The sequence below is a fragment of the Ammospiza caudacuta genome, chromosome 1 (assembly GCF_027887145.1).
Source record: "Ammospiza caudacuta isolate bAmmCau1 chromosome 1, bAmmCau1.pri, whole genome shotgun sequence".
NCBI lineage: Eukaryota > Metazoa > Chordata > Aves > Passeriformes > Passerellidae > Ammospiza > Ammospiza caudacuta.
Genome location: NC_080593.1, coordinates 137,563,920 through 137,580,632, shown reverse-complemented (window position 1 = coordinate 137,580,632; position 16,713 = coordinate 137,563,920). Strand labels below are relative to the sequence as shown.

Here is a 16,713-nt window from a genome sequence, read left to right as displayed (position 1 = left end):
TATAAATATGATGTGTATTTCTGTATATGTTTGTAGAAAATCCAGAATTGCCACCAAGTGAGTAGCAAGAGAAGAAACAACAGTACAAGAGTGTATACACAAGATTTAGAAAATGGAATGTGTATTATCACGCATGCTTGGAGCAGAGAAGCCCAAACTGGACAGCAGAATGACCACACCACAGATTAGGTTATCAGATCAAATGCAAGTGTCTTGCATAAAATCCTATCCCAGTTCAAAGGTCATTCTAAGATTACTGAAGTATCAGCTCAGTGTAATGCAGCAGGGACCTGAACACAAATGAGCAGAAATAGTCACAAATATTAAGGGTAATTATCCTTCAATACAATAAACTATTCATATGTCAGCTGTCCTATGGAAATCATAGCAATGACTTGCTCAATGTAAATACATATTACAAATTTTTTTCTCATAATGTATTAGATGAGGTTAAATTTATGAGAATCTGCAACACTTTTAAGGTGACAAGCAATCTATCCTTCTTCAAAGAGACACCACTGGCTTTCAAGAGCAGAATATTTACTTCCCTCAGCCAGAAAACCAGGTGCCAACACCTCCACTGTCTCTGAGGGTACAGCTGGCTCCAAGTCAAGGAGGGTAAGGCAGGTATTTACATTGAGCAACAATTTGCTTCCAAAGAGCTTAACAGCTCCAACTGAAATGAATGTCAGTGTGGATTTCAGTAAAAAGCACTTCATCATTATTTTAATCCAGAGGAATTCTTTTGTAATTACAGATTTCAGGAACCTGTCTGTATTAGTGGCAGTGAAATGGTCTTCATCAAGATCCAATAAAAATTGCTCTCACTTTGCTTCAAACAAATTCTTGTTTACATTTTACCTATGAAGTCAGCTGAAAGGTTATCACTGGAAATGTGTTAGAGTGAAGAAATTTATTATCACCATACAATGTCCAGATTTTTTATAAAATCTGATTATATTGGTTAACCCATACTTTTTACACTTTGCCAGCATTTCCTAGCTACAGCAGAAAAGTTTCAGTAAAGACAGAGAAATGTGAGATAGTCTTGAAAGTTGTCAGTCATATAATAAAGTACAACTTTATTATCCAATCCCTCGAAATAGCATGCTTTAGACAAGGGGAAGATGGCTCAGACTCACACTGAGAAACTCCAACAAGCCAACTTACTCCATAGCAGAAAGGTCCATGTCCACCTCTTCTCCATTCATCAATGGAATCTTTTTCTTCTTATTTCTATTAAAAAAGAGTGGAAAAAAAAGTATTACTTACCAGACTGGCAAATATATGTTTAAAAATTAAGTTTAAGAATGCAAAAGTACTCCGTGCCTTTCACCACACAAAAGCATAATATTCACAAATTTGAGCTATGTATCCATTTCCATAATTTTTACTCCCACTATTTTTACAATTACAGATAAACACAGAAGCTTGAGAAGTAGAATTCAAAGTAACTATCAAAACCCATTAGAAGACAGAAAGACTCTATGAGGGAAGTTTGTCACTTTCCTTGTTCCTTAGGTTTACCCAACAGTCCCAGCACTCTCTTCACTTGAGGCACTCCTCTGGCCTACGTGTGTCTTCCCTCTAATTTGTGATTCTCATTCAAAGACATTTTGAATAATTTGATTGATTAGAGTCTTCATTCAATTTATTCTCATAAATGAGGTCTTCATAAAACTTCTACAAAATTACTTATAATTAAGAACTGTGTAAGGTTTCTTGCTGTCCTTAAAGAGTATGAAATTCTCCACTTACATCACAGGTAAATCTTATTCAGTAAGATTAAGAAGAAGCATATATTTATAATCAAATGCCCTAAATGTTTTCATAAATCCATAGTAAAAATATCTGCAGTTAGTATTTCAGCTCTTACCTTCTGCTTTTAGAATGGCAAGGTATATCATGTTTAAGACTGTTTTCTTCAATCTGCAATGTATGGTTGAATGAGCCATCAAGTTCTTGCACTGTCACTTTAAGAGGACCCTTCAAGTTCACAAGATTTTGTTATTAACATTAAACTTATGTTTATTAATGTATACACCATACTTGTACTTGTAGGTTAAATATGGAAAATGCACCTTACCACATATTTCTGAGTCCCAGGAGATGTGTAATCTTGTTTTATTTCCAATTCCAATACATTCCGTTTTCTATTAAATGCAAAGCTACCATAAAATTTTACCACTCCACTCTGATCCCTAATAAGCAGTATAGGAATTCTAGTGCACAATGCAATAGTTATAAAAATCCATAATTCTCAATTCTTAAAACTTGCTTTATGCTTCTTTATTCCTAGAATTTCCCATTCCAAGAAAATTTGGAAATAAAATCACTCATGTTCATTCACGAAATTCTGGGGTTTTACATTCCTTAAATTTTTTTCCCTTTTATGTTTCTTATGGAGAAAAACTGAAATGAAATGAAAACTACCTAGTATGAGGAAATTAATTATGAAAACCTATTCTGGACTCCACCACATCCAATGTCCTTGGCATGCTCTCAGAAAAAGTAATTGTGTAAGACTTCAGTAATTTCAATATGGTTTTACTATGTATTTTAGTTAAATAAAACTAAGGGGAAAATGTAGACATTAATTTCTGTCTTCCACCCACACTACATTTAACTCCATTATTTTATTATAATTTTCCAAACTAGGTCATGTGAGCATTCATATGTGTGTGTGTGTGTGTGTGTTTGTGTGTGTGTGTTCAGGTATACATCAAAGTATACCATATGAATGATAAAAAGTAACAATCTCACTCTGAATTTTTGCCCCGGCCATGAGTTCTTCAAGACAATTTTTCCCGTGAATATTTTCATTCTTCATTTCTGTATCACAGCCATTACTACACTTGACTTATAGTAAACTAAAACCCTAAACTGAAGCATTTTATTCTAATGCACACGCTCACAAGTCTCTGACAATATGAGACAAAAGCAAGGGAGGAAAATCTGTTCTTTCATGTCCCAACATTTAAGGGAAGAGCTTCAATATTCAAAGACACTTCTTCTCATACAGAGGTTATTAACTTTCCTCTCAAAATTTGGCCATTTGACTAAATATCTCAGACTGGTTCTGTTCATGGATGCTGCCTTCATGAAGCTCTTGGGACTTTGTCATCAGGTACAGTTTAAGACATTTTTAGTGTTTTTTCAGCATGAGGTTTACACTCAGCATCAACACAACCCTTGCTAATGGCATAATACAGCCAGCACTACTTAATAGCAGTAAGATCTCCCAAACAACATGAAGACCTTCTGTAAGATCATAGGATCTTACAGGGTAGGAAATCCACTGTCACAGGAATAGCAGTGTTTGAAACATGCTAGGGAAGTTGCAATCACAGAATTAAATACAAGTTATAGTTACCAGGATCAACCTTGGGGCCGAAGTATGGAAAAGGTGAAAATAATCCCCAAATGTGTGAGGTACAATTCTTTCTTCCTTACAGAACAGATGCAGTTAAGATTCACCCAGCTCAGATAGTAATGCTGACATTTAGCTGTCACTGCAGTGAGAACACAGAACTCCTATTTTTCTTAAGTGCTTGGCACAGCAAGGTATGTAAATCAGAATAATGTGTATTTATATTTTATGAACGCTTCTGATGCAAATAAAATACTAATCTCAAAAATTACTCTATAAATACTAATTATATAGTGCTTTTTAGTTAAGATATTGAGATGCATGAATGTTGTTAAGTCAGCTCAAATTAAATACCTTCTTTTGTTGTCTGTTACAACAGTAAGGTAAGTTTTTGCTGCACATACAACTCTAGCCTTGAGTCACATTAAATAAAACTAACAATGAAACCTGCTAAACGGAGTCACTTCAAATTGCCCCTCATATCAATTCAAAATAAGAAACCCTGTTTCTTGACTAATATCACTTAAATTTGAAGAATCAACACACAGAGGTTTATTTTACCTGAAACTGTACTATTAACACAAGCTACCAAGCTATTAAAGTATATAAACTAATAGTCTGTGCTTTAGGTTACTAATTTCATGGTGATTTACTGGAAATCACATATTAAAATGCACCAGACTATAGGATTTTCCATGTCCCAGTTCAGCATATTTCTATGGGCAGTGTCCTCTGGAATCCTTTTAGTATAATTTGGCCTTAAATTCCAGCAGAGTTCCTGTGTTTCTTTCAAATGAAAACTTAAAATAATGAAATCCCTTCTAGTAAAGAACATGTAGAAAAGCCAGTGCAGTTCAAAGGACTATGAAAAGATTGCGAACTTGTGGCTCACACATGTATCTAATTCACAGAATAATGTACTTAACTGTTTTATGCAAAAATATTTCGTGCCCTTCTTCACATTCTTTTGATTGTGCCAATTAAAAAACCAAATTCATTTTCCATATTAACAATCCAGACCAAGAGTAAAAAGGATACACCCATTGCTTTATTAAAGGTTGGATGTCTTTGCCTGAGACATTTGAGATAGATTTCAAAAACCCAGATGTGGAAACCAACATCTGACTCCACATGTGTGACTGGAACTTCTGAGATGAAGCAGTACTGGCCAGACTCAACAACTTGTTGAAAACCTAAAATGATAAAAAGTTATTACTTTCCCTAAACACTTATATTTAAAATAAGCTTTTCTGTTTAATTTCTGTTTAATTGCAACTAAAGGTCAATAAACTCACTTTCTGATAACTGGCTTTAAAAAAAGTTTTGCAAAATAAAGACTTTACAGGAAATTATTTGCTTGACCGTATCAGAAATTTTCAGTCCAAATGTATCTTCCTCCAAGTTACACATACATATACAAAATCCATTAAAAGATCATCAACTTTCAACAATTATCTACAGTAAAAGAAATCACTGACTATATCTTCTTTTTCAGAAATTAAACATTCATCAGATTCTCCGCAGTATTTTCAACCTGACCACCACCTAAAATAGCTCTAGCACAATAAAATGTATGTTTTCCTTAAAAATAACCTCAAACCAAGGCAAAAACTCCCAACCCCCTAAAAACCTGAAGCAGATGAGAAAATATCACTAATTTTTAACTGTTTATTTGTAGCACCCTATTCTTTTTAAAGTATGTCACAAAAGATAATTAGTGAAGAAGAGAAACTACAGTTCTGCAGAAGTTCAGTATTTCAGAATAAAATTACAATCTTCTATTCAAATGCTTCTCTAATACAAGCATCTAAGTTTCATCTAGCACTGAAAACTTCATTTAATGAGAGAGCTGGAGCTGGATTCTCATTATTTATAACTTCATTAGGTTAGCTCACAGCAACACCAGTCAGGGACAGGAAAACTGGCTCTCAGTGTTAAAAACAAATCAAAATAACCCAAACCAACGAAACACCTTAAGATTAAAGAGAATATGCACCATATAAAAAGTACTGTAAGTTATGCATAAGAATCCTAACCCAAATGACCAAATGTTTGTGCAGTCCTGCTAAAACTGAAACCACAGATGGAATCCTATGATGACCTGTTCTCTACTTCTCTGAACTCTGTTTAATGAACAGAAATGCAATTGAAGACAAGGAGTTTTTATATTCCACATAATCATCTAAATACCTACCTGTAACATGAACTCCATGCTAATTCTGTTCTCAATCAGTCTCATAACAAGATGTGCTTTACACTGGAACATCGTGTAATACTCCCAGGACAGTGTATGGGGGTGTTTGATAGAAAAATGTAAATGTGAAGCAGGGCTGAAAAAAAAAAATCAAAAAAACTTTTATTTTGCATTTTATTGAATGAAATTTAAAATGTACCTGAGCAACCAAGCTTTGAGCTGCACCAATTACTTAGAATTTCTTGTACTGCCTCAGTTACAAATCATGGCACTCTGAATATGACCACACACTTATCCAGAGAGGTGACAGGGGTGTATGTACCTGGCATACAGCAAGTACTGTACAGAGATTAATGGCACAAGATAGCTGGCATAATAATGTCTAGGGCTGTAGAGACAATGGGAGCACCAGCACACTGAGCAAGGAACCTGTGACTGAGTCTGGAAATTACTCATGAATCAGCAATCTTCCTGCACCACTTCCATTTAAGAGTGACTGTATATAGTAAATATTTTGTATTTAAATAAACTATTATTGCAATTCAAGAAAAGTAGGAGTTTTACAATTCACAGAATACTTTCATGTAATGGACGTAAGGAATTTCTTTCCTTTTATTTTAGTTAGCAACTTTATCTTTCAATATTTTGGCAAACTTGGTATCTTCTAAATCAGGTAACATGGCAAAGAACACTAGGCAGGTAATATTTAATCCTTGAGAAGAAGAAGACTTTTTTGCCTCCTTTTAAAGAGACTCTTATTTGAGAAGAAGAAATTATTAATAGTCTGACTTAATTTTCTTGACGAACCAAGCCTATGGCAACTGTATGTTGCTTTGCTATATTTGTTCTTTTAGTATTTTTCACAGGACATCTGAGTTTTCCATGAATGAGTAACACACATCTGAAGAAACCAGGTTTGCTGAGGTTCACTAGCAAGTGTTCTAGAAAGACAGTACCAGCACTTAGCTCCTTGACTGCAGCCCTTAATATTTCAGATGGCAACAACCAAGGTAGCTGCAATACCTTCATAACTTTTCCATTCTTCTATGTACTGGGAGAATCTCTTGACTTTGCTCATGAGTATCTGCTTAAACATCTTAAGAAGATACAAAAAGAGAACTGTTTCTAAATTTAAGCAAGTATTACCCTTCTAAGGTACAGTAATTTTGTGAAAAGATGTAGGTTAACTCTTTCTTTGTAGTTGATAAGCATTGCTGAAGCTCTCCTTATCACAACTCTCCTGTTATTCTGGATACTTCTCTATTCTGAGGTAGGGAAGGATTAATAACCATGAAAGAATTGAAATTCAAGGAGGAAACTGAGGTTGTGGTTCAGACATTATATAATAATTTGGTCTCAGAATAAAAACTATTTATCCAGCTTCAAATTATACAGTTGATTGACTTTTGTAAAATTCTTTTCTTGCAAATTACAACTGAGCCAGTACGCACAATTCCAAGATCTCTTTTTAAATTTACTAAGTGTTGATTGATTTTGGTACTGGTTACATTATTTAACAGCAAAACAAACTGACACAAGTTTGCATTTGACAGTTACATCTTGTAGTTCACTCAATATTAATACGTTTCTTCAGATTATATTTTTCTTCAATCATTATTTTATTGAACTGGCACCAAAACAGTGTTAAAATTACCAATATGGACCTAGAGCCTTTGTCAAAGGAGACAATGAAGAACCTTTTCCACAGAATTTTATAATGCTCATGCTCCTGAAAAGAGTCCAGCCATTCCATATAAAGCCTGTTAGTAAGCTTCTTCCATATGAAACAAAGTTTTTAATTTTTACAGTAGGGTGGTACCAGCACAATCAAAGGCTGAAGAGAACCACAGTCTGAGAGAGGAGGACATGAAATGAAAAGGTTACACACAAAGCTTCCCTCTGAAGCTTTCATCCACACAGCAGTTAATCTGCAGTTTTCTTTCCTGCATTTTCCCAGGCTCTGGGACTTTGACTTTTAGAATAAGTACTCTGGAGTGCAGTGTTGGTACTACACCAGACATAAACAGGAAGAATCTGAGACCTTTGTTTTGCACACAAATTAATTTGTGTGTCTGAAGGAAGTTGGGTTTTCGGTTTTTATTTCCCCTGATGATTTATTATATTTTACTTCTAATTTAGCTGAAAAATGAGATTATTACTTAACACAAATTTCCTTCATATTATTATTAATTGGAACTGCTGTGCTGCAAATACCTTTGCCAGCTGTATCATAACAAGTAGAACAAAGAAATGAAATGCATAGAATGTACTGGAGAAAAATGTTCTAGGCCCCATTATGAAAATACTTTCCTTCAATACAAATTATCTCTCAGAATCAGGAACACATCCATAATTTACATAGCAATCTACAAAGAACAGCAAGTTGTAATTCATACTTAAGTGATGCTGTGGTTATTATTAACAAGCTGCAACACAATGAATAAAATATGAGTAAAATAACTAGAAACAGTTTCCAACAATATATCACAGCAAGGAAACACAACTTTAAGAGCACTTCGACAGATTTTGTCAATTATTTGTGTCCAATTCTAGAATAAATATAGTGCAACTAGTAAAATTAAGAGTTAGAAAGAGATTTTGATTTTAGTGAATTTCCTTATCTAAAAATGTGCCCCTTATCTCTAGTGTCATCTGATCTTATTACTATGAATGTAGTGATTTTCAAAATTCATTCAGTTCTAAACCCAGAGTTTTAACTTTAAATTAACAAAATACGGGTTTGCACACTATCAAGTGTGAAAGAACCACTGTTATAGACAATTTTGGTTGTATTTTCCAAAGACAAGGGCTTCTGTGCAGTAAAGAACAGAAGTTGACATAGTAGTTTACCTGCACAGGCTCAACCTTGCAGTTGTGCACAGGCTGCTTGTGTGTTTCCAGAAGCAACTCTTGTGAGGCTGTGTTAAATGGAGATCAACATTTGCAAGAAAAGAAGAACCCAGCAAGTTTGTCACTGAAACCCATATCAACTTAATGATCTGACATGTAGCAGTATTTTCCACCTCCAGTGTTTAGCACTTCTCAGTAGGTAGTACTGGAGTACTACAAGAGAGGGAAGGGGAATCAGAAATTCTAAGCTGGACACACCGAAGCTACAATTATTGGGAAAATAGAAACCCAGCCAGTTCCCACTGGTAACTAACAGTACTTCACAGATGACTGATCTAATAATTTTCTACCCCCAATATACTAAGAAATCTCAGTCTAAGACTACAAGGTGGTATCTGAGAGTAGAAAGAAAAAAGAGCAAAGAAATAGAAAGCTGATGATACCATGAAAAAGCCTGAAAATCACTAATCACTCCAGAAGCAGCTCACATCAAAATTCTGGCTCCATGTTCTCTCTTATCCTCTTACTAAAAAGCAGTTTCGTAACAGCATTAAAAACATTCATTATGCTTCATTTCCTTTGAGATTCAAATTGAAAGGAAAAAAAACCCCAACAGTTAGAATATACTCAAGATGTACTTTATGGGACTGGTAATACATGCCTCGGGCAGCTTGACATCTTCAGCCTTTGGCCTTGTGCTACACAACACACCCAAGGCATATATTAATGGCCCCATAAAAACATACCCTGCAATGACTTGCAGCTTAAATAAACATACTTGTCTTTCTCTTTTCCTCCTCCGAATATTGGATGCAGTAAAACTCCTCCAGTCTTCAGTTCGTATGCCACGATTTGATCTAACTCCTAAGAACAAAATACATAAGCATAATTTTGAAGAGCAGAAAAATTATTTAAAGAAGACAGGAAAGTTTTAATATTGTTCAAGTCATACCTCCTAATAAGTTTGGATAAGTATTTTAAAATCAGGGATGTTCCTCAAATGACAAACAATAATAAAACAGTAGAAATTAGTATTTCATACTTGTTCAGGGGCTTAACAGGGGGCTAATGCCCAACAGTGCTGAACTACCTTATAACCAGAGTATTATTATTCAATAAATAAGTTGTCTTTGACCAAAATAAATAAATGCGATCAGTATTTCATGCAGTGGAAAACAACAACAGCTACACACACACAAATAAATACAATATATTAAATATAGATATAAATAAACATATATATATGTCTGGCCCAAGCTCTGTGCCGGGTCTGAACTTGTGTGATGCCAGGTTAGCAAGCACACCTTAAGGCAGGATGTTTGTAAGGGTGACTTTTGTCACCCAAAAGTCAACATGAATCAAGTTGTGTCAGCTTAAGGACAGGAAATGGAAACTGATGCCTGTCTACAGTGTACTGTAAAGATCTTCCAAATGTTTATATGTGTTGAGATTTATTGATACATATCAACTTGCACACTTTCATATATTGGTAATACACTAGGAAAAAGGCAGAACTGGAGCCTGTGACAGTAGCACCTCAAATTCTACGTGGACACCTCTGGTTTAGTGTGGACAGATGTGGAACAACATGAGCAACTTCTGCTGCAGACAGCAGTGAACTCTTCCAAAAGACCTCCACCCAGTTCTACTGCTCGCTGCAGCACCCACACCCCTAGCACAGAAAACACCAGACTGGTGAACTGAATAAGCATTAGGCAGAGAAGGACATGGTACTGGGTCCCCAGGTGAGTAAGGGATGTAAATGAAGCAAGTACAGTTAGGATTTACTTTTTGGAATAGGGAGAGTAAGAGAAGGTGATGAGAGAAAGAAGATACCTATCTTTTTGTGAATAAATGTTACTTGCAAAGAATGAGGAGTCATTGCTGCTATCACTAGAAAGTACCTGTCTCAAAGATTACATTTGGAAATGTAAGTTCTAGATAGAAATTTTTTTTCCAAGAAAAGAAATCAGTTCAAACAGGCAGTTTTGTACTGTTTCATTACTTCATTTAGTACTTTAATGATACTAAAAGATACCTGAAACACCACTGATCCTAGCTAATACTGGAGCCTTTCTGAGCTATATGGATAGCCATCACAGTATAAGACATTCACCAAATACAAACTCTTATGAATCCTATATTCTATTCTAAATATTACAAAAGTAGTATCTTTTTTTGACTCTTTTTTTTTGTTCAGGAGTCCAAACAAAAAGAGGAAAACTGATTGCATGGAGAGACAACAACAATTATTATTCATTATTCATATGTCAGTCACAAAAATCTATGTTGGTTTGTATGCTTGGTGTTCTTCCTTGCAGCAAGTGGTAAAAATATTTTAGCTCTGAGGTTTGTCACTACTATAAAGGTCTTTAGATTGCAATGCAAAGCTATATTATACTCAGGTTTTATACTGTATTTTCTTTGATGCAAAATGTCTGAAAGGTATAGAAAATGCTATGATGTTACCTGTTTAATCCAGTGGCGATACTCATTAACACCAAAGGTTTTTTTCATCCAAAGGCCATAAATATAACCAGAGATTCCCTTTAGCACCCATTCATCTGACCTAGTATAAGAAAGAAACATGAATTATATCACTTCAGAGGATATTTTGTAAGGGATGGTATTTCTGACCAGCTCAAAAATAGCCAAAAATTTCAAGAGGTTGTATAACTTCTCTAAGTCAACAGAAGTCTGATGAGCTGCTAACCCATTTATGGAACATGGCACCTGGACAGAACCAATGAAACTGAAAAGTCAGTGAAAACTAAACTTTTACCACAGAAATCCAGATTAAAATATAAAACCTATTTTAGCTGAAACAATAATAATAAACAGGTGGAAATGGACACTAAAGTTAAGGCAACTGCTAATCAATATGATCTTTACTTCCTGATACACAACTCTGTGAAGTGCAGAAGGCCTGGACAGCAAGGAGACAAAATACCTATCTCACAATTTGGTGAACCCCCTTTTAAACACACCTTCTGTAAGTTATGTACTAAGAGAGAAAAAATAGACAAAAACTAAAACTAGATCATGATCATGACTAGAACCTTAAACAGAAAAATGACACTGTACACAGGATATGATGAAGTAAACAGAACAAGAACATATGAAAATGGAGTAATGAAGGATGCAAAAAATTGCCTTCATCACAGAAGTAGGTTAGAAATAAAGAAAAGAGCCACAGAAATTACAACAGTACAAACATCAATTTAAGAACATGTTGATTTCCCTTGTTTTTAAGACAAATATGCTCTGGGACATAGACTTTTGCCATTAAAAAAAGTAATGGGCTACTTTTCCCTAGTAAGTAAACTGCATGCAAAAGGATTTAAGATAAATACTGATCAGAACTGCAAGAGCAATTTGGAGAGGTTTTCTGAGACATGGAGTTATAGCCACCTTAGCAGGTATTCTCCTATTTGACACTAATTTCTGCATTCTCCTCCCTGAAAAACTTAACTTATTAGTTCTGTGCTCCATAAGTACTTTGCATGCAGGCTGTACTTCATCATCCAAAATATCTAACAGAAATTGATAATGCAAAAGAATCAGCTTTCTAAAATTTTCAGACACCAAAGCACACTACAACATTCAGGAAGATATATTCAATCTATACAATCTTTGGAGCTTTTATCTCTCACATTCTCCTTTCAAAACAACAAAAAAATACTAATGGATTCTCATTTATTGAGCTTATTATTCTTACATTTTTCCCATTTTTGCTTTCTTCTACAATTACTGTTTGACTTATTTTTTTGATAAAATGCAATTTGCAAATTAAACTTTGAACTTCCTAGATCTTCCCCATTTTTTGCAGAATACTGTGGTAAAATACTTACCAGGACATTCTGGATATGAAACATCCAAAGAATTGCTGGGCCAGGGCCTGTGCCAAGCATCTCCTTGTCAGTGGAGTTTCATCTATAATCATTGCACTGTGCAAGAGATTTGTGCTGGATCCCCACAAAAACAAAATAACACAACATGAGCATTGGCTCCAAAGAAACAAAAAGAGACCTTGCCTTAAAAACCAAAGCAAGTAAAATAATTTCCTCAGTGTTTTTTCAGTGAGATAGTAACAGATTTTTTAATTTTTAATAATCTTAATTCAGGCAGATCTCCTGCTATTATCATCTATACACAACTGTCTGTATGGAGTCTAAGTAGTTTAATTGGTGACACTCTCTTGGATTCCTGATACCTTATTCCAGCGGGAGCAAAATAAAACACAATCATATTTCTGCACTTAATTTGAGATTAACTACTTCATGCATGGCATTTCTAATTCAGAAGGAAAATCACCACCAGTTTTTTCTTTAAGTAAATGCAACATCTTTATAACAGATAAAAATGGAAATGGCGTTAAAAGCCCATAATGTCAATAAAAACAAGCCTTTTCAAACTGGGAAGCCCAACAGTCAGGCTACAAAAATAACTAGAGTTTCACACATTTCTCAACAGTATTGGATCTAGAGCTTCTAGGCCCGTGGATTTAAAAGGTGCCATTTTCTCAAATACTAACCTGAAAATACTCATGGATGCATAAGCAGCTACTTCAACATAAGCTTCATCTATAAAAACAGTCTTGAAACAGGAGTAAGGATAGCGGCAGGTAAGAATCTCCTCATAAAATTCAAACACCTCATGAAGGTATGATGTGGTATGTTTGAGCAGTGGGAGAAGTTGTGGTAAGCAAAAGTGAGTCACCTACAAACAAAGGAAAATTAGTTACAAGACCTACAAACATATTTAAACACATAAATATCAAGTATATTATATATCTCAGGGAAGAAACCCAATTTCAACTACATTTGCCCCATAAATTAAGACATAAATGGAATTGCTGCTTATTTAAAGGCATTTTTTTTGGAGATAAATTTAAATGCAGGCATTACAAGACAAGCTTTATCATACAGCTGTACTAATGAAGGTTGATCTAGAAATACCTGTTCTTGGACTAATATATACTGACTGCAACATGAAACACCAGTCATTCTTTAGAAAAAAAAAAAGGAGGCTTCTTTGATGAAGATTACCTCATGCATGTATGGATCAACAAGGATTTCAAAAGGTCCAATTGCCAGGGAGATGTTAGAAGCTGCAGTTGGAATAGTCAACATGTAATGAAAAGTCTTCTTTCTCATATCATGGGTGTAAACAGTTTCTACCAAATCTCCATTTGAAACAGCCACCATTGCAGCATCTACAGTATACTCAAGTTTCCAGGTACACAACTCAGAATATGAATCCACACAAGGAAACCAAAATCTAGAAAAGTGAAGATTAGGGGGAAAATGGTTATCAATTATACTTAATAATCATACTCTTTTTCACAGGTGATTTTTCTTTCAAGTTCCAAATTATATCCCTAAATACTTTAAGAATATATGAATGTTGACATACTGACTTCTACAATACATTAACTTTATAAAGCTTTACAAGCTTTTTTGTCTTTACCTCTTGCTGAGCTATAAAGACGAGACATTCTAATTACTAGTCATTAGATGCTACTTCACATCGGTAAGCTCCTTTGAAGCACAAATTAAATTTTATAACTTTTTAAACTTGAAATAATTAAAAGAAATTATTTGTATTTCCTACACTTTGAGAGTAAATAGGAAATACAAATCTAACATTCAAAGACAGTTTTCTTACCTTGTAGAATTTTGGTAACCACATGAAAAGACATGAGCCCCTCTTTCTGCCATGTTGCCCTCCATGTCTGGTACCACAAAATGAAGGCCTCCTTTTGGCTGGTCCAGAGAAAAGTTTATATGCACCTTCAGGACTTTTAACTCTACAGCACAAAGACCAAAACTGAGTAAGTATATACAACTTACATGAAAGTTATTGTAGAATAGTAACTCAGTTTTGGACTCCAGGTCTTTAAAGACTATGATAACTTCATTCTCATGGACTTCCCAGTCCACTTACAAAGTACAGCTCAAAGCTTACAAAACTGAGACCTCCCTAAGCACAACTTATAGGAGATGTATTTACAAAAATCTTTACTAATTAATAAAAACTGCAATTGGTGTCACATTTCATCTTCTAATTCCCCAACACTAAAGCATATTTACACAGTCTGTATCCTAACCATGATCTTGGCATCTTGCTGAAAAAATTTTCTCCAAAAACTCTATGAAGTAGGCACATTCTTAAAAGACATATTATTATCATTTTCAGTTGCTTAAAATCTCTTATTATAGTTAATACTTCTCCTGTAACTTAAGTGTCTTCACTTTGGTTTAGGTTCACAGAAATCTCACCTATTAATAGATTGGCAATCCAAGAATAGGCTGAAATTTATCCAACAAGTGTCACCATATTTTGGCATTCAAACATTGAAAAGTGAAATCATACATGTTTGAATATTTTCCCTTCTAGTCTTGCTCCTCTTGTGTAAGGCAACAGGAACTTACACAAAAATTAAAATAAACAAAAATGTCTTTCCCATTAAGGTGCATCTGACAATACTGCATGAGTCAGCCTCATGTTATTCTCTCAGAGATCTCATAAATCCATGGGAAAAACCAATAAAACCATGCAAGAAATAATACAAGAAACTAGTAGATCCTGGTAAGAAAATACACACACCAGAGAGTAACTTAATAAAACGGTTCCTTATTCCAGGATCTACTATGCCAGTTTATACAGGAGTCTACTTTCACACCAAATCAATTTTAAAGTGACCATTCCTCGAAGTGAGGTGGCATAAAATTAGTAGAGCTTTGTAAAAAGATGTATATACTATATACTTGTAAATGATTTTTTTGTTGGACCATATATATTGTAAGCAGCTTCAAAATTACAATTTAACTCCCCAGCAAGCTTCATTATTCCCACTTCCCCAAGTATTCTCCTGGGGTCATGACCACCGAAGAGTACGTTTGTATATAGTATCAAGAAGCCCTGCAACACTCCTCCCTATTACTAAAAAGTGAAATTATTTTTCAGAATTCAAGTGGAGAGGAAAAAGGAAACAGTAGTCACAAATTCATAAAATAATGTTATACTACATCTATTTCTTCAAAGCTACTATCTTCCTAAGCAAACTTGTAGCTGACAACTCTGACATCTTAAATTAATTTTTCAGTATGGTCTCTTTACCATCAACATGTTTCCACAGCTCCGAGGGAACCTTAATGCAGAGCTCTCCGTTTCCAGCATCCGGGTCCACAGCACTGACAGCGGCAGCATAGGCATTGGAGAAATAGTTGAGATTCCTCCTGTCAGAAATAGCCAGTTAATTCTTAAAGTACACTTGTGGTGAACCACAAAAAACAGCTGTGGATGTTAAGACTGTGTTTCTATGCACTGAATTTCAAGGTGCATGGACAACCAAGTGTTTTGTTTTGTTTTTAAAGGAGGAGTGGAAGAGAAAAGGAGTAAAGATTAGATTTCAACAACCAGAACTTAAAATATGGCTCTTGCAGAAGTGATCTGTGATCAAAAAGACTTAAACATTAATAACTCCCAATAAACTGAGAAATGCTCAGTGTTGTTTTCCCGCCAATAAGAGTAATAACTACATTTATTGGAATGGAAATTAAAAATTCTGAGTTTTATTTTGGATGAAGTTTGTATCTTTATTCTAAAGCTCTGTCTTGAAGATCTGCATCCTCGTATATTTAGTCTTGCTCTTATTTTGCTTTTCTAAATGTAAGATTTTAGCTTGGCAATGGTATTTTTCCCCTTTAGCTTGATGGATAGAAATAGGGGTTTTTAAATGCACTTGTAAATAACACATAAAATATGTTAAGAGTCCTGGCCTTAATACACAAACACAGAAATATGTGCTATACTTTTTAGTTTCAAAACATTCTTCTTTTTAAAAGTGTACCATTATTTATTTAAGATGCAAACACAGTTTTTGTAATCAGGTTTGAGCAACTATGTATCAGTGTGGATTCCTTTGAACCCCTCAGGAAAATCCCCAGGGCCTTGCCTTGGAAGAATGTACCATAGAGCCTCCACCTAGGCTGAAAGAGAAGACTTCCCTATGGAGCCTCCCAGCACTGATCCACCCCAGTTTTCATTCCCCATGTGTTCCCAATGCTTGTGGTTTCTCCTTTCCCTGTCTCCTCCTTGGTTGTGGTATCCCTGGTGGCCAGCACCATTTTCCCTGTAGGGCAATACTCTTAGTCCTGCCCTCTGTACCACCCCTGAGCCCTCAGACCACTGATCCCTAATTAACCTTGTGCACACCACGTGGCTTGGTTTTCTGTCCCTGATTTCCCCTTTGTTGTGCTGGAATACACCTTGGCTGGAATTTAGCATACAAAAG

At 35.0% G+C, this 16,713-nt stretch overlaps 1 protein-coding gene across 3 annotated transcripts in view; it reads right to left on the bottom strand.

The window, feature by feature from the left end:
• Positions 1–16,713, bottom strand: part of TAF2 (TATA-box binding protein associated factor 2) — a 59,719-nt gene that overhangs the window by 31,985 nt on the left and 11,021 nt on the right. For 2 of the 3 annotated variants that reach the window (XM_058821777.1, XM_058821928.1), the window contains exons 4-15: positions 15,537–15,655; positions 14,082–14,223; positions 13,463–13,694; positions 12,949–13,133; positions 12,266–12,379; positions 10,884–10,983; positions 9,193–9,278; positions 5,565–5,700; positions 4,409–4,563; positions 2,087–2,201; positions 1,877–1,986; positions 1,171–1,236 (exon numbers count right to left, since the gene is read on the bottom strand). In XM_058821777.1, the coding sequence (XP_058677760.1) occupies positions 1,171–1,236; positions 1,877–1,986; positions 2,087–2,201; positions 4,409–4,563; positions 5,565–5,700; positions 9,193–9,278; positions 10,884–10,983; positions 12,266–12,379; positions 12,949–13,133; positions 13,463–13,694; positions 14,082–14,223; positions 15,537–15,655 (1,560 nt within the window). The remainder of the gene's footprint in view (positions 1–1,170; positions 1,237–1,876; positions 1,987–2,086; positions 2,202–4,408; positions 4,564–5,564; positions 5,701–9,192; positions 9,279–10,883; positions 10,984–12,265; positions 12,380–12,948; positions 13,134–13,462; positions 13,695–14,081; positions 14,224–15,536; positions 15,656–16,713) is intronic. The other variant, XM_058821853.1, reaches the window with a different exon arrangement.